Genomic DNA, 21,105 nt, shown 5'->3' on the forward strand with positions numbered 1-21,105 from the left:
AACCTAGGACCCATTTTGCAGTGTCTGTTCTTTCAGCTTATTCTAGTGAAGGCTCCTTTTTCTTCCCATCCTCTCCTTTAACCAGCTGGTACAACCCTGGCTTTAAAACTAGGCAAGTGAAAGCAGATAGGAGCTGAATCAGTGGCACCGAAGCAGAATGGCGGGGAGATGGTGATAAACAGAATGGCGATATGACTTAGAGGCTGGTCACAGAGCCATGGGTGTGATGAGCATGGGTCAGTGGTACCCAGTGGCAAGGCCAGGCCAGCAAAAGGGATGCGAGGTGTGGGGATAAGGAGGGGCTGACCCTGAAACACGCTGCTTTGACTTGCATGGAAACCCAGGATCAAATCTGGCAGCCAAAGCTGCCCAAAACACAAGTCCACAACATTGAGGGGTTGCTTTAAATCTGTATTAAATAATAGCAACAACCCTGAGGTGGAGAGATCCCTGCTGAGACCAGGGTCTGGGTTTCCTTGGCTGATGGGGGTTTTTCTCCTCTCTTTATCCCTTTCCCTGCCTTTGATGCTCTTCTGCAGTACTTGCCCTGTGTCCCATGCTGCTCCCATGACCATCCCCCAACAGTGGCTGTGCTTGGGCATTGGAGCCGACCACAGCATGAGATGGAGATCTGTCCCAGGGCAACGTCAGCCCCACATGAGGGTGGCAGACGGAGACCTTTCCCCTGCCCATACCCCACCAGTGACCATGTCTTCACCATCCTGCCAACACAGAGATGTCCCTGTCTCAGGATGTCTCTGGTCCCAGTAATTCCAGTTTTGCCTGGGGGTAGACCTGTGTTCAGATATCCATGCCAGGGATATCCCTCCATGCCAGGGACCTGAGCTGGCTCCTCCAGTATCACATCCAACAGAAAAAACATCATCAGAAATCTTTACCTGGGGGGTGGTTTAACCCATTTAAAATGGGAGGTTTAAACCCTCATGCTCCAGGGATGAGCCTGCTCCTGCCAGCCCATGTGCCCCAGCAAGTCACCTTCCGCTCTTCTCTATATTTAATTTTCTAGTTTCCTTGAAGCAGCTTTTGGTGGGGGCAGAGTTGAAGGAGAAAGGGTGGTGGCACCCAAAGTAACTCCTGCAGTGGAGCAGGTTTGTGTCAGCGGGACCCCAGCATCCAGGGGAGCATCACCCACCAACCCCCTGCAGTGAGTGTTGGGTGAGGGGCTCCCCGTGGGCAGGGTGGTGGAGCAGAAAACTTCCCCTTGTCTGAAATAACACTGGGTCGAGGACAGGGATTAACATATTCCTAAACTGTCTGTCTTGGCCAGCAGAAGATAAAATGCTGGTCCCTTCTGAGTCATGAAAATCCCTGTGCTGATTTGATGAGAGTGGACGGCGGGGAGGGGAGATGCCCTGGCTTGGTCCGCGCTGGGGCTCGCCTCTGACATCAGCATGAAACCGGCCATAAAAACAGTGACTGGAGGGGACTCTGGCTCAGACAGCGGGCACTCGGCTCAGGGGGACGGCAGCTGGGCACCTTGCCTCGCCACACCTCGGTAAGTGGGAGCGCTGCTTTTCTCTCCCTCTTGTGATGCTTTTGTTGCTGGGTAATTTCCCAAGCACTGCTTTGCTGCTGTGTGTGTGTCCTTGTATCTGTCCAGCCGGCTGCAGGGGGGGGTCCAAAACAGCATTGTGAAAAGTCGGCAGCTGCAGCAAACCTGAGCTCTCAGGAGCCCAGACTGGCTCTTGCCTGGCACACTGCAAACTTCTCCTTTGCTAAAGTCCTTGGAAATAAAGCTCCTGCTACATCCCCACTGTGTCCTGCTTAACCCAGCTCTCCTGCTTCTGCCCCTTGCCCTGCTCCCTTATTGCATTGCAGGTGGCTGCAGAAGTCAAGCCCATCGCTCAGCCCGCCCTGCACAGTCTCGCTCATCGCTTCAGTGCCATAAAGCATGTTACAGGGTTCTCCCGGGTTATCGTTTTGGCAGCTGGGTCCAGGGGTGGGTGCCAAGGGTGCTGAGGTGGCTGCAGTCCATCCATCACCCAGCATCCAGCAGCAAAACCCATTTGTGCCTCTGCAGCTTTTGCTTGGTGCTGCTAGCCCTGCATGTTGGTGGTGGCCCTTCTCCCCATCTTCTGGACTGCAAGCCCCATGGGCACACCGGGGGTCCTGGAAAGAAAGAGTGAGGCCAAGCCTGGCCTAAGGTGTGAGGCTAGGACAGAAACCTATTTAAAAGAACATGAGGTTTGTACAACTCATGTTTGCAGGGGATATTTTCCCCAGAGCTATCAGCCCCAGCAAAACCCCCAGGTTTTGATCAAGCTGCCCCGAGCCCTTTGCATCCCTGCCAGCCTGAGGATGCTGTGATGGGCACTGCAGCCCCATGGGCAGCAGCGATACAGTTGCCCCAACCCCTCCAGCCTTCCCCTCCTGATGGGGGGATCACCCTGCAAGCGTTTAACCCAAGCGGGGTGTCTCTGCCGCAGCCAAACCCCTTCACTCCCACAGCTGCGTCAGAGGCCATCATCTTCGTGGCACCAGCTGGAAGACCCAGGGGCTGGGAGGCTTCGGGGCCAAGCCACAGCAGCTGGAGAGTGCCGGGGATGAAGCTGGGTGCTGCCTGCCTCCTGTGCCTGCTGCTCACCTGCCTGACCCTGCCCGTCGCCCACGGCCGCATCCGTGAGCGCTCCATGGAAATCAGGAGTAAGGAGAGCAGGAGTAAGGGACTCCCCGCAGCCTACCCCCTGCCTCCAGCCCCCTCTGCATCCCCAGATTCAGCTGCATTTGGGGGGAGGGGGCCCGAGGGAGGGGGGTCACTATGTAGAAGCAAAGGTTTGCTTTGAAACAGCCTTTGCAACAGCTTTTATTCCCCTCAACCCCCTTTCCCGCTCCCCTGGCGTTCATCATCCCCCCCACCCACGGGTGCAATGCCCTGTTCCCCCTCCACTCCTCCCCCGTCACCCCCTGATGGTTCCTCACCTTTTGCCTTGCAGACCCGGACATCGACCCCTCCTGGTACACGGGGCGCGGGATCAGGCCGGTGGGGCGGTTCGGGCGGCGGCAAGCCCTGGGCGAGGGCGCCCATCCTGGGGGGGCCAGCCAGTGGCTAGCCTGTGCCCCCCCCCACCCGCACCCCCAGCCCCCCCGGGAGGAGTGGAGCCCCTGAGCTGAAGCCAACAATAAAAGTCCTTCTCCTCATGCCTTTGTCCCAGACTCTCTGCTCTGAAATGGCAGTGTGGGAAGGTACGGGGGGTCATGGGAGGGGTTGTGTGACCCTCAGAATTGCTGGTCTCACCATGGTTTTGCAGCCTGCCCTGGCAATGCGTGCAGTGTGGCAATGCTTCCCTTCTGCACAACACGGCATGTTTATCCCCACACACCTCAAAAAACACCCTAAAAATAAGGCCCCCTTTCCCAGGTGCATCCCCTGGGGTCTGCACTATGCCAGCACCTATGGGTGCCCCCAACACCTCTATTTCCATGGTGTCCAGGTCAGAAACAGTCACCCCATTTCCATGGCCCAGGTCAGAAACACTTGGGGAGCACGGAGGGCCTCATCCATCTTGCTGCATGTCCCCAAATGTCCCCTCTCGAGCTGTGTCCCCAAGCCAGACCATTTTACCCCCTCTCCAGTTTGGGGGCGAGAGGGGCCACAGAGAAGAGTGACTCTCAGCATCCCTGTCTGCGGCTCCTGGCCCAGCATTAGGGTCTAGGGCTGTTTGGGGAGGGAAGGGTTAATCTTGGGAGGGAGGGGGCAGATGGGGGGATGAGTGGCAATTAGCACCCATGTCTCCCAGCTGCCCTAAGGCAGGGGATTTAAGCAAGAGGAGGCAGCAAATCTGCCTTCCTGCTGAAAAGGTGCCCCTGTCCCACTCCAGGACGGCTCAACCCTGGGGAAGTATCTGCAGGTGGGTGCCCCTAGCTGGTGTGGGCTGCTGGGGTGGTCCTCAGGGGGAAGCTGACCTGGCAAAGGGTGCTGTGGTCCCCTCCTCTCCATGGGGAACACCTTCAAGGGTGCCTGCTGCGTTGTGGCTGAGCTCAGCCTGGCCAGGCCTTGCCCCATGGGCTGGCATTGCTGTCAGGGCATGCCCCAAAAACTCAGCAGTTATGTTGCCCTGCAGACAGGGTGAGTGGTGCTGCTCTTTGCCTGTGGCCATGCCAGTGTTGCTACAGCTCTCTCAGAAAGGGCAACATATTCCCTGAGCCTGACACCCCCTGGCCTTGCTAGGTACCAGTGTGCTTTTGGAGAGAGCCACGGTGCTTTTATTTTTTTCTCCTCTTCCAGCCAAGGCGTGGTCCCACAGCATAATTCATAATGTGCAAAGGGGAGACAATGCAAGGCACAGACTACTGCAATGCCTGGTGTTTGCTTTGGCCCTGCCCTGCCTTCGGACCTGGCTCTTATATTGGCAATAAATGGGTGATTTTTTTTTCCTGAGGATGGACTCTGCCCCCTGTGATGGGTCAGGTGGGGGCCAGTGGGATGAGTGGAGCACAGGCTTCGGTCCCTACCACCTCCAGGCTTTCTGTGGTCCCCACCTGAGGGCTGACATCCAGGTCAGGAAGAAAAAAAAACCAACACCTTTAGGGCAATATTCTCTTTATTTGCAGCCTGGGTGTAAAGCCACTGGGATGCACCTGCTTCTCTCAGGAAAGTTAATCCCTCCCTTTTCAAATGGGAAGAGAGATGGAGGAGGCGACATGCAGCTGGGGCAGGGCGATATCACCAGTCAGTGCCAGTGCCAGTGGTGCTGGGGGGTCAAGCTCCTCTCTGGAAGTGGAAAGTTAGGGGAAGAAACCCCCGTGTTTTACCTCTTGGATGAAGCCAGTGCTGGAGGGCTGAAGAGGCCCTGTGCCCCCAGGATGGGCTCTGACCTTACTCCGAGGGGGAGTGTGGTTAGGTTGAGCTGCCTCTGCACTTCTGCATCCCCCCTGCTTTGTCATGGCTCCTCTTGGAGACTTCAGCCACTGCTGAGGTCCAGAGCTGCCTCTCCTCAGAGCTGGCAGCACCCCATCCTTGCCCTGCTCTCCCCCAGGTCAATTGTTGACCTCCTGCGCAGGGATGGGGTGGATGCCTTCTCTTGTTCCCGCTGCAGGAGCTCTTGGGCTAGGGAGAAACACAAGATGAGAAAAGGCTCATTTCTCCTGTTGGTGGGATGGGATGTGATGGTTGTCCTGTCCCACCTCAGGGGAGCCACTGATGGCCACTGGTACTGTCCCACAGTAACAGAGTTAGATCTCTACTGAACATCTATGCTGGGGGCACCATTACACCTAGATTGGATACTAAAGAAAAAGTAAAATGTGGCTTTGGGAGAGAGCCTGAAATCCATCTCTGATGTTGATGCATCATGGGATGGATCTGTCCATGCTTCTTCCCTAAGAGGTTTGGCATGTTTCACAGAAACCATGGACTGCTGTGGCTGTGACCCTTGCAGCTGCTGGGTGCAGTGCAGGCTGGACCAGCCAGGAGGAAAATCTCAGTGGCAGGCATGAGCAATGAAGGGGGTCAGCTCTGCAGGGAGGAAGGCATTTACAGCCTTGAAGCAGAGGATTGGGGCCTGTAGTTCATCCACCTCTGCTCTCACCTAGAGCCATCACACAACTCACCTATGGCCATAAAGATATCATTTACTTGGTGGCAGGATTTTGCAGATGTCTCCATGAACAGGAGGCCTTTTGTTCTTGCAAACTCTTCCCCCTCCTAGGTGGAGACAAGCAGAGTTATTCCCCCAGCCCTCTCTGGGGCTGCTTGTTTGGTTACAGTGGCATTTCATGGTAGGTCAATAATTGTATAGGGACTTAAGAGGTGTATGAAAGCCTTTTAAATTTTTGGCTTTGCTAGGACATATCCCAGTGCTTGCTGGCAAGGGGGTGATGAGGGGTTCTGGGAGCCCACCACAGGTGCTCACCTGGGTGGCAACTTCTCGGTCAGCAGCAAGGTCCATCTTGTTGCCCACCAAAGCAATGACGATTTCATCAGGAAGGAATTCTTTCTCCAGGTCCCTCAGCCACAGCTTTGCTTTGTTGAGTGTTTCCTGGAGAGATGGAGACAAACCCACCCAGTGACCTGGTTTTGATTTAATCCCTTTGTCTCAGACATAGCAAAGCTGGATGGGTAGCACCAAATCAAAGGGGGTGGAAGAGCTGTGGTAGGGAGGCTTTGGTTGCCTTCTCTCAGGAAGACAGGTCACCGGCCCTCAAACACCTTTAGGGATAAATCAGCCTTGGGTGGGATACACCCTTTCTACGTGGCAGCAGAAATTGCCCCTGAGGAGGTGGCGTGGTCCTGCATGGGCAGGGACAGCCCCTGGCATGTCCCAGGTGGGACATCCATCTTTTCAAGCAGTGCTTGTGTACTGCTTTCTGCTCTACTAAGGAAAATCATCATCATCTGGACACCTCTGCCCCACCAGTGCTGCTGCAGCATGGCATAGTTTTGGCATGGATGGGATCACTGCCTTACCTTGTTAGTGATGTCGTAAATGAGGAGAGCAGCGTGGGCACCCCGGTAGTAGAGGTGGCAGACGCTGTGGTACTTCTCCTGGCCTGCCGTGTCCCAGATCTCAAACTTGACGGTGGCTACCTCCAGGTTGAGCGTCTGTGTGAAGAAGGAGCCTGCAAGCCAGATGTAGGGTGCATGTTTGCTTGCAGCAAGAACAGAGAGCTCAGATCCACTGCTGTGAGGTCAAACCCATCCTGAGGACTGGTAACAATGCTCTAATGCACAAAATTGGGACGGGTTGCTCATAAGCACTGGCACTGTTGATGATGGGATGGCGTGCTGCAAAGCAGAGCAGCCTGTGGCAGGCTGGAAGCCCTTCCTGGCAGCAGATTTAGGTGGATGCACAACAGTTTTGATGTCAGATAGCTCTGAGTTTTGCAGAATAGCCCCCAGATAGAGAGCCACCTCCACTTTGCTAGTGGGTCAGACCTGTGAGAACTGTGAATAAGAATATCCACTGAGGCAGGCCTCCATTCCTGCTCCCAGGGAGCAGATGGCTGCTTGTGGACCAGCCAGAGACAAGACAGAGGGACAAGGGGAGCAGCTCCACAGCACCTCGCTTTCCTCCACCAGCTAGCTCTTCAGGCTCCAGGTGGGACCACATCTTCTGTGCCTTCTCAGGGCAAAACCCAGGTATATCGTATAAAATGAACATCTATAACGTCTAGGTACTGTAGGAAGCTGTGCTGATGTGAATGTACAGGGGAGGTAGCTTGATCCCAGCAGGTGTGTTGGCCTGAGGGAGTTTATAGAGGGAGCAGAGCTCTCGCAGCCCTCCAGATGGTTTTTATTGAAGCATGAGCATGCACGTAGCCTGCCTTTGGATGTGGGTTAGTCAGCATGGCTTCACAGGACACGATGTGCAGGGACAGATGCTGTCCCCTTTGCCAGTGGGGCAGAGCGTGGGCAGGTCTGCAGTCTCGTCTCTGCAGGCAGGCTAGAGGAATGAGGCACTGCTGCGAGCCTACCATCAGGCAGTGCTGGGGAGTCCTGCCGTAGCTGGCAGCCACCTCCTGGGCTGTCCTGCCCACCTGCACCCCACCCTCCTTGCTCCAGTGGGACATTGGGGCTAGGGCAGCATGTGTACAGGAGACACTCTCCTGGGGTGTCTGAGTAGCTGTGAGGGCAGCACAGGACCAAGCATGCAAAGAGCAGGTGGGCTGTACAGTTTGGACTCAAGATTTCACTTGTTTTGCTGCTCATCCACCTTCAAAAAGCAGCACTAAGCCAAACCTGTGCAATTTGGACATGGCTTTTCTTACAGCCTGGTGTGAGGAAAATGAGCTGCAGAGATCTGAAGGTGACAGTGAATTGGGAGGTCTGGCTCTGGGGCAAGTTTGTATCATGTTTAAAAGTGGGTCTGTGCTACTGCAAGATGTACCAACAGGTTCTCCTGCATCCTACCCCACTGCAAGGAAGGGCAGCAGGCCTGGTCTCTTGTTCAGAGTCATCAAGATGTTGAAGCCACTCACTCACATCCCACGGTTGGCAGCAACTCCTTGAAGTCATTTTTCACATATCGGTAGGCCAGGCTTGACTTTCCCACAGACATGCTCCCCAGCAGAACCACCTTGTAGGTGTAGGTGGGTTGAATCCCCTCCAGGGATGTGCCCGGCATTGCTTTCTGTGCTGTGCCCTGCAAGGAAACCAGCTTCATTCAACATGTGTCTGCAGTGATCTCAGGTCCATCAGCTGAGCCTCCTGCCTCAATTCCTGACTGGTGGCAGTGGGGAAGGTGGGGTTTAACCTCAAAATAGGCTAGAATAAAATCATTAATACCCTGAATCAAATTTAATACATCAAACCATCTGCCACTGTCAGTTATGACCAGAGGGTGGAGATCTTTAGGAAGAAATTTGATACAAGAGGCCTTCTTGGATGTAGACAAGGAGATTGGACTGCATGCATCTCCTTTAAAGAAGACATGCTGGAGAAAGTTAATGGCAGAGGGACATCACTTATGGGTGTGACTTGCTCTTGAGCATGCCTCTTTCCCCAAAGTCCTGGTGAAGAGCTTAGGCTGATGTTCCATGTTCATTGTGGGTCTTGGATAGAAGTTATACCAGGAGAGCCTAACTCAGGCTGGAGGTGAGCTCAGGTGTGGAGGTGATGCTGCTACCAGCTTACTAAGGACACTGTCCAGGGAATGGCTGGGCACCCCAAGAGCTGATGGGCTTTGTGGCAGCACTGCTTTGAGTCAGCCTGTTGCTCGCCGGGGTGAAAAAGCGGGAGTGAGAGGACCTGACTCAAGCACCCTTGAGGATAGCAGCACACAAAGCAGACAGCACATGGTCTTCCACCATGGATTAAGAAATCCTGGGCAGACCAAGCCCATGAAGTCTCATGTCCGCGTGACCATTGCACCACGGAGTGTGACTCTGCATCACTCGGGGTGGAGCTACGCTGCATGGTCACCAGGGACGGCAGGGGACCATGGCCCGAAGCAGCGGTGGTCACCTCAAACCTGACTCAAAGAGAGCCACTGCACAGCATTGGCCATATCCTGGGGAGAGGATGGCCAGCGTGAGCCCTCCTGGGTGGCACGTTTCCCCTTTTCCGAGCCTTGAGCTCAAGGAAGGGATGCTGCCTCTATGTCAGCGGGAGCTGTCAGTGAAGTATGGTGAATAACACTGTCTTGCAACTAGTCAAAGCTTTGCCTTCCCTCCTCCTTGCAAAGCTCCTCCTCTAAAATTACTCAGCTCATGGGAGAGCTATGCAGGAAAGAGGGAGGTTCATGCAGAGCTTGAAGATGAAGTGTCATGGGGTGTTGAACTGAGCAGGAGAAGGGCATGACACGACCTTATGTGTACTTATCCTACCTCACATGCAGCAGCAAAGGGGAAATATGCCACGAGCAAGCCCGTAACTGCTGTGTGCAGAGGTGGGGTGTGCCTCCTATATAGATCTGATCTTCTAACACCCAAAGGCAGCAGAGCAGCCTTGTGAAGGATGCTGAAATGTTAGTGTCCTGCTGCTGGTCCTTGTCTGTGTGTCCCAACCCTCTCACTGCTATTGCATGCCAGATGAAAAGCCTCCCATGCCAGCATGAATGCTGCTGGCATGGGGTGCTTCCCTCCACATGCTTTTGAAGAAAGCCCTGATCAGACAGAGAGCAGGGACCTGCAAGACTAATAATGAAGATTTGGTGCAATGACTCCAATTGCTACCTGGGGCTTGCAGGAGTTTGACATGCAGAACTTGGAGGTGAGCAAGAAGGTGGCCTGGGAGGGTCTGCAGCTCCCTTGTCTAACAAAAGCCTCTTGTTCCTGCACACTGCTCATTCCATGTGTCTCCTTTATTTTGCCTGTCTTCCCCTGCAATCTGGCAGGCTCCAGACCTTTAATTCTTCTCCCTTCCCTGAGCCTGTTATCAAAGTGGGCTGTCATTAAGAGTGGTCCTTAATGCTGGCTGAACCTGGGTCTGTATCTGTGGTTTTTCTGTTCCCTGAGATGGGCTTTCATTCCCTTGAAAAACAGGGGTAAAATCTTGTCCACCAGCTCGTACAGCCCAGTGATGAAGAGCAGGGTTGCAGTTTGTGCAGAACAGCTAGTTACTGATAGGTTTGGTTTTGTTTGTTTGTTGGGGTTTTTTTTAAGCAGGAAAAAGATAAACCCTGCAGTGCAGCATAAGGCTGTGCTCCTTCTGGTATTAATTACACACATTTGCCTCTCTGTAGGCCTGGAAATAAGACTGTTATCCTTTCTGGGCTGTTAACGTTAGCTACTGTAGGTGATATGCCATAAAACTCTCTATGAAAGCAAGAAGTTGCATGAAAAACATCTGACATTGTCTTAAACTCAGTTTCTCATTATTTCACTCTCCTGCTCTGTTTAACCCTAGAAGATTGCACGGACACTGGAACAAAGATCACCTGAGAATTACTGCCATTGATGGAAGTTCCCTTGCAAACTTTGCAAAGCTAGCAAATACCTATAGGAGATGGGGAGTTTTGCCAAAGCTCATTTGAAACAATTTCTTTTCCTTGTTAAGAGGCAGAAGGTAAGTCTCCCTTTCAAACCTAGGAGAACAGCAAGGAAGCAAAACAAGTGGCTTTATTCTGATTCAATGGAAAATAGGATTTAGGGAAAACTCTCTCTCTCTCTTCCTCTCTGAAAGAAGGGAGCGTACAGAATAAAACCCTGTGCTTGCTGGCTAAGGGACTACAGGAAAAGCCTTCCAGACATCTCATGTGGCTGGTGGTCAGCCTTCTTTGGCTGCTCCCTGCCCTGGGGAAGGGCCTGTCAGTGAGACCCAGCTTAGCATTACAGTCAGCTCTGCAAATCCAGGATATTGCTCTGACAGGGTTACCAATGCCTGCTCTGGGTGTGGATAAGGGTGCTGTTGCCGTACAGTAAACAGCATCCCTGTTCTTTCAGCCTGCGCTGCCAATGAAGTGGAGGAAGCTTGTTCTTCATCTGGAAACCACCTTGACTCCCCCGGGCTGAGACTGACTGAATATACCCAGGGGAAACATTTAAAGCAACTTTCCTGCTGGTTTCTGTGAATTAAGCCCCAGCAGAGTGCACTTGCATGTCAGAAAGCTTCTGTTGGCATAAATAGAGTAAGCTTGATTTATCTCACTGCAAACTTGAAATTCTGAAGGAGTCACTGATGCTTCCACATAAAATGTCTTTAGCAAATTTTCCCATGCAGGCTTTGAAAGGCTGAGGTGTAACCTGAACTGGGACTGCTTAGATGCTGGATTTCAGGGCGTTTTAGTTTGATTCTGGTAGAGAATAACTCAACAGTTTAGGGAGCAGCCTGGCGAACAGCTGAAGTGTTACAAGTCCTGTCCTTATGCCTAAAGGCCACATCAAGGGACAGGGAAAGCTGAACCTGCTCAGATTCAACATAAAGAGCAAGAGATTAGTCTAGACAAGCATTTCTCTTCAATCAACTGTAAAAATCCTGTTGGTGGATTTAGTCTCCAGGTACAGCTTAATATTTTGACAGCTGTGTCTAGCAGCAGATATTTGGGACAGGCTTGCCTGATCTTACACTTACCTAGAAGGTGAGTACCGAAAGAGCCGTGACACAGATCATTTCTCACTTCCTAATGGAGGATTAAGCATCGCTGCAGCCAGGAAATTGTGTTCTCAGCCAGACACCCCTGTTCCCCTGTCTCGATGTTTCCTCTCTCCTTCCCGTGGGCAATGGGTAGGTATGCGGAGTCAGCTCTGACCACTGTTAACCAGATTGCCCTATGGAGCCTGCTGTTTTAATGTAAATCAACTTAAAGGTCATCTGTTTGCCGGGTCCAGCAGCAGCGCCAGATCAGTGATACTGCACTTGAACAGCCTGCCCTCAATGTTTCCAAGAAGGAACCTGACAAATCTGTTTATGAGGGTGACTCAGTTGTTTATAATTAGCTAAAGTCCACTGTCCTGCTAAGGAGCATCCTTTCAAACTCATGTTTTATGGGCATAAACACTAGTAGTAAAAAAACAGAAACATGAAGTGGCAGAGTAGATATTTGCACTGGAATGCAACAGCAAAGGCTTGGCTTTCACCACACAGTAAGCTAGTATCTCTACAGTATTTTTAACCTGGGGAGGGGGGATCCTGGTATATTTACTGCCAGGGGATAAGCCATTTATTTCCAAAGGAAAACAGCAAAAAAAGAAAAGAAATGCATCCCTTAGGGGATGGAGCCACTGAGAAGTGTTATTTAAGACTCCATTTAACTTCCTGGGAAATTAATGATATTTAAGTCTAACGATGTCAAAGTGATGTCTAAGCTTTTCTAAACCACAAGCTCTAAGAAGATTCTAAAACCATTAAAGATATTTCCTGAGTTTCTGCGGGGGTGCAGCAGTGAACAAGAACTACTGTTAAGCAGCTCCTCAGAAAAAAAACAGGACTCCAATGCTCCCTGTATAAGTCTGCAGTATCTAGCCCTGCAAGTTTTGGACCTGATGCTTTAGGTTCTTTCAGATTTAAATGTTTTAGTTTAGTTTTTACCCCCAGATAGTGGTCATGCACCTACCTCCCCAATTAACTTCTAGTATTCAGCTCAAAGCACTCCTCTGCTTTCGGGAGCCTCCTCCTACCTGCTAAAGCTCTCGCAGTGCTGGTGTAGGAGCGTGGCCACTTGGAAAGTTTGCTTAAGCCAAGGTTACCAAGGGATACAAAAATCCCAACTGCAAAGACTTAATGCATAAACAGTGTTAGATTTACATAGTGGAGATTTCTCAACGCAATCAGCTCTCCTCAAAGCTGAGGGGAACAGAATAAGAGTCATTAACTGTGCAGCCAGAGCGGGTTGGGGAAATAAGGCAGCAATAAATGGAGACTGCTCTGGGCTGTGGGTGAGACAAAGCGCTCTGCTAAGACCTTTGCAGCAGCTCTTCATCTGCCTGGGAGAGGGGGCAGGGCAGAGGGCTTCTTAAGTCTTCCTAAAATCTCTTCCCTTGGGCAGGGATGGTGCTGCCCTCCCCAGTGGATGCCCTTTTGCAGCTGGGATGTGGGGCTGCTTCCTGGTGGGAAGATGAATCCCAGGAGCTTGTACGGGAAAGGTAACTCGGAGGTGGTGGGTCGGGGCTGTGGCCTGTCCTGCAGGGAATCCCCCAGCAGAGGATGCCTTTACCTTCCTGAAGTCTTGCTCTCCTCCGGGTGCTCTGGTCCGTGGTGTCAGGGGCAACAGCCCCGTCCAGCTGCCCAAGCCTTTCTGCGCCAGGGGCAGATAAAAATGAAACCAGTCAGCGGCTCCTGGGGAGCTGTGTCAAAGGTAAGAGGCAACCAGAGATCAGTGAACCTTAGACCCATCATTGAGCAGGGCAAGGCGGGACAACAGTACTGCCGTCATGTTCAGCAGAGCCAGTGGCCATGCCCCACTGCACACCCTCTCTCTCTCCTTCCCTCTTTCCCTCCTTCCCCACTTCCCGTGCTGGGGTTTGGCAGTGGGTGGATGGACGAACGGATGAATGGGTGGGTGGGTTTTTCCCCATGCCTTGGGGTCCAAGGCCAGCCTGGCTACCAGGGGCACGGGGAGCAAAAGCAGCTCACACCCTGCTGTGGGGTGTTTGAGGACCAGGGAGGGCTGGGTGCGGGGCCAGCCAGAGCCACAGCGTGCCAGGGATCTGGCCTTCTCTGGGTTTTTATAATACAGCAATTTCTGCTGATGCACATTAGATGTGGCTTTGGTCAAGTGCCAAGGTAAGGATTCGGATAACTTGGGCCTGGGATTGCTGAAGCGATTTGTTTTCAGGAGCGTGGCTGGTTTACCAGCTGGCAGGAGAGAGCACACCCGCTTCTTTTGCAAAGTGCTTCAGCAGATGAACTGGGGAGGTGCAAAGTGAGCAAAACCTGAGCACTTGGGCTTTTACTGCCTTTTAATTAAGGTGATAGCTAGTTACTACAGGCAGCTGGGGCTTCATGCTTTGGATAAGGCTGCTCTTGTTCAAGCTCTAGTATCTTGAGAGAGAGATCACAGCATGTTAATGCATTGGGATAACAGGTCTGGAGTGAACACAGGAAGATCTGATAATTAAAAATCTAAATAAAGATAGTTTTTGTATTTCTGTCACTCATCTGATGATAGTCAGTGTCTTTCCTTAAAGTAACAACTCCTAAAGTTTTTTTTAATTGAAACAGACTTTAAATATCCATCCCTAATGGTTATAGGGAGCAGGGTGAAAAGCAGAAGTCCTACAAACAAGCTTAAAAAATTCTTACCCCAGTTTTGAAATGAGGAATGTCTTGTGACTTCCAAGGCCTGACTGTTGCGGCTAGATTACTTCCCATTTCTAAGATGAAATGCCATGTACCGATGCCCGGGAGTTGCACCAATGTCATACAGGAGCAGTGTCCCCACCAAGTGGGATCAGCATGACCGGTTTTGCTCTGCGAGCCAAATGAAAGTGTTTCCCTTCATTTGGGAATGTGTCCATGCACAGATTTGCATTGTCACAGCAAGACTGGCTTGAGCATACCCATGTACGCCTCCAGCCTGAGAGCTGATCTTACCCTGCAGCTTTTTTGCCAAAAGGAAGGAAAGTGTTGCCTTCCCATGTCCCTTCCCATCAGCTCTGCAGGGGCTAGAAGAGGATTTGAGGATCCTTTGGAGATATTCGTAACAACCCTATGAAAACCCAAACCGTCTGAGGCTGGTACAATTTTTCCAGCACAGAAGCAGTTCAGGTGTTCCCATCCCTTTCCCATAACCTATTTCACAAGGCTGTGCTGTGAAATGAGCTGAATTAAAGCCTTATTTTCTTCCAGGGCTTTGGGTAGATCAGTTCTTAAGCGGGAGTCTGTGTGTGACCCTGTGAACAGCCATGTTGGCACAGCAGAAGGGTAGAAAGTTGTTTCAGGGTTTGTGAAGGGCTGGGGGGCATAAATACCTTAGGCTGGAATTGCTGCAGGACATTTCCCATTGTGAACATAAACCTGGTAGACCTCTGACAAAGCCTGCTTGTACCAGTACATTTAGGATGCTTATTGTCTCAGGGAATGCAGATGACCATCAAAATTCAGTTTAATCTTTGGAGGTATGTACCCCATCTGCAAGGATCTTGTGCTTATAATGCTATTTGAGCATCTGACTCACAGCAGTGAGTGATGCTGAAAGGCAGCCTGCTCAGGCTATGGTAACATCATGCACCTAAACTAAGCGTCTAATTGTTAGTAGAAAATGAGGCGCTCTGTCTTGGTTGGAAGGCTTTGAAGCCTTATGAAAGGATTGCTTTGTAGCTGCTAAAACAAGCTTCGTTTCCAATTTGTGCTGCTGCAATAAGCTCTCATGTCGTGCTCTGTTATTTTCATACCAACCTCATCTGCCCGAGCAGGTGTTATGTCTCAGACGCCTTTGTTAAGGGCTTTTATAAAAGGAGATGCTGTATATGAGATGCCCACACAAAGCGCTATAGCCTGGCTGGTGTAAATGCCCTCCGGAGCCCCCTGGAGCCTGGGCTGGCGGATCTGCCTCCTCGATGGGCTCTTCTCCTGCTCTTGGTGAGGCAGACCCCACTAGAGGGCACAGCTTATCTACAATGTAAGCCAACCAGGATATCCGCTCTGGAGTATCATTTCTGAACTAGGCAACCAAATAGCCACCAGTCAGGGAGGGTGAGGAGAGAGATGGACTGAGGTCTCCTGCCAGAACTGCATCTGGACAGCCAGCTTTTCTTTGGGTGAGCTCTGTTCTCCAAACGACCGGGATGTGAACCTTTGTGATAAATGCTGTTGCAACGTCAGGAAGCCAGAGCTTTTTTGCATAGTGTCTTGGTCTGCTTGCCTGCTTCCAGAGCGTGCAAATATCTTGCTGTCCTGGATGCTCAGGATCAGACCTCCTTCAGCAGTGACTGCTTTGCAAATAAAGACTGTGGCTCCATCCAAACTGGATTGGTAGAGCACTTGGTGTAACCTGCATGGAGCTAGGGATGCACCTTGCTCGCCTATGCTGGTGCAGTGAAGAGTTCCTTACCAGAAATAAACTTTATTGGTAAAAACCTGGGCATTGTTTGTTTTTCTGAGGTTAGAGATTGCATTTACTTTTATGCTTGCCTGATGTAATTATGCCACAAGAATTTGCAGGACAAGTCTGGCTGCAGGGGTGGTGGTATGGATCAAATACTCCAGCCCAGCAATACATGATGTGAGCATCTGGAACCCCCTTGTAGACCTTCCCCCACTGCTCCACCTCATCCTTTTTCTTTGATTTTCGACTGTGAAGGAAACGGTGATATTTCAGTAGTGCATAGAAATGCCAGAGCAGGTCAAAATAAAACAAGTGGAGTAAACATGCAAGAATAATTCCAATAATCTTGTATTTCTGGCTCTGCCTGCTATGTAACTTTGGGCAGGTTGCATCTCCTTCCCTCTTTCTCCAAGTAAAAGGAGGCACAAGGACACAGATCTTTCTGGAGCAGTTTGGGAGCTCCTGGAGGGCTCTTTTTCAGTGGTTGTGTAGCACTTGGTACCTCCTGACTCTGACTGTTGTGAGGAAGCATTAGCTCATCGATATAAGCACTGTAAATCAACCCTTGCTTAAGGAAGAGCAGTTGGGTAGAAAAGGCAGCAGGGTCCAGTAATAAGGGCACTACACTGATCTGAAAAGAAAGACTAAAACCTCAGCTTTGCCACTTGCCTGCTGTCTGCCTGTGGGAAGAGTTATTTTGTCTCTCCTCACTTGTTTCTCCCACTCCCCTTGGCTTGTCCACTTGGTTTACCTCTGCTCCTTGGTGTGCTCTGTGCAGGCAGCCCCGTGCAGGAGGTCTGATCTCCGTCGAGGCTCCCACACTGCTGAACCAACACTAAGACCTTGTGTTGCTCAGAAATTGTTAACTGCTTAGCCTCAGCTTTGACATTTTTGGACACCGGAGATCCCCGAATACTGTGAAGTTGTTCCCAATCAGTCAGTTTTCATCTGAAATGCTCCCATTTCTTCTTATTTAGCATGTTTCAAGAGTATGGCTGTGGTCTTGGCAGCCCTGCTCAGCTGAGCACTGTTTGTGCTGCTTGCTTGGGTACCTCCAGGTTCTTGTTTTCTGCTCACATCATGGCGCTGCTGCACCATTTCGCATGGGGACAGGTGGCTGTGACCTCACTCCTGAATTTGGCTGGTTTGACAAAGAACAGCCACAGATACTGGAGCGTGTTTCAGCTGCCCGGATTATACCGTGAGGACTGCTGTCTGCCTTGCCTCATAGTCTCTGAAGAAAACTTCTGAAAGCATAAGTGGCTTTTGGGTTTTTTTCTTGCTGCTGCTGGGGTATGTGGAGGAGCAGAAAAAACGTGTTTTATACCAGAAGGGCTTTGTGAAACTTTTCTGACCTAAACCACAGAGCCAGGATTTGCTAGAGCTGCTTTAAAGTTAGTGAAGTTGCCACAACAGGGATAGAGCAATATGAATATGATATACAGTGGCCTGGAAATCCTTGTTTGATTTTTCAGAAAGCTGCGTATCTACAATGCATGTGCATATCTATGCAGGCATTTTAGAAAGTATGGGGTGCGCATTTGATAGTGTATGAATCCTGCTGTTGTCCTGTGCCATGGTCTGGTGGCTTTAGGGCTCTGGGCTATGCTGAAAGCCCACAGTGGCCACAGGCCACTGCTGACCTGATGTAAACCCTCTGCTGCTGCAAACTGCTCTATGTATAGGCTTCAATGGGCTGCCTCTGTATTGCCAGGCTTTCTGAGAGCGTTGCCCGTTGTCTTGATGCTGTTGCAAAGCCAACACTGTGTCTATTGTGAACTCTGGCTAGCTGGACAGAAGTGAGGTTATGGTCAGATTTAGATAGCTGGCAATGGGCATGCAGAGCCCAGAATGAATGGTCATAGAAATGTGGCTTTCATTACGACCTTGCCTAAGTGATTTTGGCTCCTGGACCAGCTGTAGGACAGACAACTTGTCTCTCTGCACCGCCAGCTTCAAAGGAACCAGTCACTTGAGTGCAAGTATATATAGCATGCCTTGCTTTTGGGGTATAACTATTTTGGTTTAGCTGGTATTGCTATAAATGAGCTCACTGATCAGACTCCACCTGTGGTCCTGACCCTGCTCTTGCAGAGCAGGTCTCCTCAGTGTGCCCATTTGAGCAGGGCTGTGAAATGTTGGTCTGGGGAGCCTCTGGCCAGCTTTGAGAGAGGTGGGCATGCTGAACAAGCCAGCCTGGCCCTTGTCGGTGGCCAGCAGATACAAAACCTCAGAAATAAGCTGGGGCTTTTCTATTTTTAAAAGCCTATTTGTTTCAAGAAGAAACATCTGAAACCACAGTAAGCAAAATGAATTCAAAGTAATTGGTCCATCCAGACGTCACAATAAATTATGTTCTCAAAACTGTTCGCTGTACCTGTGCTGTTAAGCAGTAATCCCTTGTTTGCATGATGGTTCTCGTAGAAAACATGGCTAAGAAGTTAATCACAGAGGCCTAGCTTGGAATGGAAATGCTTTTTCTAAGCATCCTGGTCTTTGTTTTTTCTCCTTTTCTGTGCCTGCTGTAATGTCATGAACAGATGCAAAGTCCATCTGCTGAAGCCCGAAGACCCATGGTAGCCCAAAGACCCATGGTAGCCCACTTGTGATGATACAGGCATGGTTTGTCACCACTGCAATGGAGCATTAAAAGATCATTTTGTCAGTTTTGAGGGGAGGAAGGATTGTGCCTTTGCTAATGAAAACAGATTGGGCTTCTCACTGTTGCACTGATAGAGAGTTAAGAAATATTTTGAGCATAGGTGAAGTTGTAATGATGAACACATCATTTACACCGAGGCTCAAAACCAAGACTGCTACGAACTGCTTCAGGCTTCTAAAATGCTAGTCTTCCTGTATTAATTATTAACATTGCTAAAACACTCCAGAGGTTGGCTCGGAAACATTAAACAAGCTTAATATTAATGGCTCCCAGATGATAAGGGATGGTGAACATTAGCATGTGCTAAAGACTGAGGAGGGACAATAACTACTGAACACAATAAACATTTTAAGTATAGTGGGATTAAATTACAAAAAGAATACAAGTGTGAACCACAAGAAAGGTTTTCCTATAGCATTGCCTGCTACCTGTTTGAAAAGACAGATTGTTTACACCTTTGAAATTACACTTAACGGGTCACAATAAATAGCCTTGTAGCATAGGGATGTGCTGGGGTGGGAAACCTCTGCCACACACCTCCATATTCTTGAGCGGAGCCATGCTAGAGGCTAGAGACTGTTGCAGGCAGTTGCCTACCCACACTGGTTACCTGCTAGCTACAATCCCTTGCTGTTTATAGGGGATTTCTCAAAAACTTGTTTAAGAGTTGCTATGAACAGACCCTGCTGGGGGTGCTGGAGGTGGGGTGGAAAGATATGAAGAGTAGTCAGTGTTCCCTTTTAATGCATGGAGTTGTTCTTGCCATATATTTAATAAGTAAATTGCAGCTTTTGTGAAAGATACATGGGGCTTTCTCTAGTGAAAATATATGCACCAAACATTTTGCCTATCCCAAACTTCATGTTCACTTATACTCAGCAGAGCTTGGCCAGGAGGACACCCCTCCATGAGTCCAGCCCACCTTGCCAAGAGAGCTGTGATGCAGAGACTTTTGGCTCTAGCTTGGGTACCTGACTTCAAAGGGAGAGCTGGGTCCTGAAGGGTATGGAAATGAAGGAAATGGTTCTGTGAAATAAGAGACATCATTACCTAGCAAGGTGCAGGTTTTGCAGCGTTTTACATTATTAAAGCACTTAAGCGCTCTCTTCCTCGTGCATGGTCCAGTGCCTACCATGAACTCCGTGTGCTGCTTTTTTGCCAGTGGGGATCTGGTGTTTGAGATGGACCTTGACCTCTCTGATAAACTTGGCAACTGGTCAGCTGGCTTAAGCTATTAGTCTAGGAGCGGCTCACACTTACAGAGTGGTCACACGTGTTCCCTTAGGAAATTAGGCTAAAAATGGCTGTAGGCGGTACCTTTCTACACGAAGGGCTATTAAGGAGATCACTGACAGCCAAAAGTTGCTCCCAGCTCAATAATCTCCCACAGAAGTGTTTCATCTGTCTGTGTTTGCAAGACAGTTCTAACAAATGCAACTGAAAATGTTTTGCAGGTGCTTGGAAAGAGAAATATTTAAGTAATGCTGTCTAGCACAGACTTGGAAAGCTCGTGTGGGTGTGAATATAATTTTATTTTCCCTGAAGTCCCCACCCAGCTTTTGGATGTACAGTACAGACATGTTCATAGGGCTTTTTATGATGGGTTTTGCCTCTCCATGCTTTGCAGCAGGCCAGTGGCCACATTGTAGTCTTGCTTTTTTCAGGTCACATCTAAATATTTGGCTGGTTTTCAGCTGGTTTTCAGTCTCATGGACTGGGTGTCACAGGCATGGTCCATAAAGGCACAAGAATAGAAATTATTTCATCAGTATGAGCCTGAGCAACCTCATTTAATGCCACCCACTGCTGGAAGAGTAGTAAAGCAGTCATTCCATTATGCAGAGGTGAAATGAGTCATCTATTACAAATAAACTAGGAAGGAATGAAGATGGGGGGGGGGGGGGCGGGGACGGGACGACGACACACGGACATGACACCATTATCTGCTGCTACCTAGAGCAACTCCTTTTATAATTGAAAAATGTATTAAAAATTATTTTGGGAATTTCTAATTAGTTGAGTTGAGCCACTAATGCACTCAGAATGTTTCAGAAACTTAAACTAGTAACTGCCCCAAAAGAGGCCACCGCAGAGAAGTCTCTTTCCTGCCTCTCCCCTCTGCCACCGCAGCTACAAGGTCAGGATGAAAAATTCTGTAGAAATTGAGGTTGGGCAACAAAGGCAGTGTCTGTCAATCCCTGGATAGATGCCTCCTTCTAACAGTGCCCAGCCCTACTACATGGCTTAAGACTGGAAACCCTGCAATAAGTACCTATATAGTGAGTATCTGTCCTTAGGGAAATGCACAGCTAGGAAAGGCAGAAGACAAAAGAAAGGAAAAGCAGACATTTGTGGCTGAGGCCGTTCTGTTCCTGCCTCTGGTATCTATTTCCAGTTCAGTCCTTGACAAGCCATTCAGCCAGCTATGGAAGTTTGTGGTTTCTACATGCAAGCACATATTTTGCTTTCTGTCCAGTTTGGGGTATTCAGTGCTTTATTTATTTATTTTTACATGCAGCTAAAATGAAAGGGTTCTGTGGCAACACATTGTGTTTGGGG

The 21,105-nt window shown here is 50.0% G+C and overlaps 2 protein-coding genes across 3 annotated transcripts; one reads left to right on the forward strand and one right to left on the reverse strand.

Annotated features, from left to right (window-relative positions):
* The first annotated feature begins 2,564 nt into the window (after positions 1 to 2,564).
* Positions 2,565 to 3,127, forward strand: PRLH (prolactin releasing hormone). The gene is made up of 2 exons (XM_049816825.1): positions 2,565 to 2,664; positions 2,955 to 3,127. Exons 1-2 carry the CDS (start codon positions 2,565 to 2,567, stop codon positions 3,125 to 3,127), a joined length of 273 nt encoding a protein of 90 aa, XP_049672782.1.
* A 1,451-nt stretch (positions 3,128 to 4,578) lies between these two features.
* On the reverse strand, positions 4,579 to 13,084 carry RAB17 (RAB17, member RAS oncogene family). 2 transcript variants are annotated; one of them, XM_049803060.1, is made up of 5 exons: positions 7,943 to 8,123; positions 6,428 to 6,579; positions 5,874 to 5,999; positions 5,572 to 5,665; positions 4,579 to 5,068 (listed from the first exon to the last, which is right to left on the reverse strand). In XM_049803060.1, the coding sequence occupies exons 1-5, from the start codon at positions 8,121 to 8,123 to the stop codon at positions 4,956 to 4,958; spliced, it is 666 nt and encodes a 221-aa protein (XP_049659017.1). In that variant the 3' UTR covers positions 4,579 to 4,955. The 2 variants fall into 2 exon arrangements, with proteins under 2 accessions (XP_049659017.1, XP_049659026.1); XM_049803069.1 differs by lacking the exon at positions 4,579 to 5,068 and adding an exon at positions 13,053 to 13,084 and having other exon boundaries at positions 5,454 to 5,665; positions 7,943 to 8,102.
* Positions 13,085 to 21,105: the final 8,021 nt, after the last annotated feature.

The sequence above is a fragment of the Accipiter gentilis genome, chromosome 1, assembly GCF_929443795.1.
Source record: "Accipiter gentilis chromosome 1, bAccGen1.1, whole genome shotgun sequence".
In the NCBI taxonomy this organism is placed as follows: Eukaryota; Metazoa; Chordata; class Aves; order Accipitriformes; family Accipitridae; genus Astur; species Astur gentilis.

Excerpts from the sequence above, each read along its gene's own strand:
- RAB17 (XM_049803060.1), bottom strand. The coding sequence starts at position 8,123 with ATGAAGCTGGTTTCCTTGCAGGGCACAGCACAGAAAGCAATGCCGGGC. Across the intron at positions 6,580-7,942 it reads GTTGCTGCCAACCGTGGGAT|GCTCCTTCTTCACACAGACG; the intron begins GTGAGTGAGTGG and ends TCTGGCTTGCAG. Across the intron at positions 5,666-5,873 it reads ACCGAGAAGTTGCCACCCAG|GAGGGGGAAGAGTTTGCAAG; the intron begins GTGAGCACCTGT and ends GTCTCCACCTAG.
- PRLH (XM_049816825.1), top strand. The coding sequence starts at position 2,565 with ATGAAGCTGGGTGCTGCCTGCCTCCTGTGCCTGCTGCTCACCTGCCTG. Across the intron at positions 2,665-2,954 it reads GCGCTCCATGGAAATCAGGA|ACCCGGACATCGACCCCTCC; the intron begins GTAAGGAGAGCA and ends TTTGCCTTGCAG.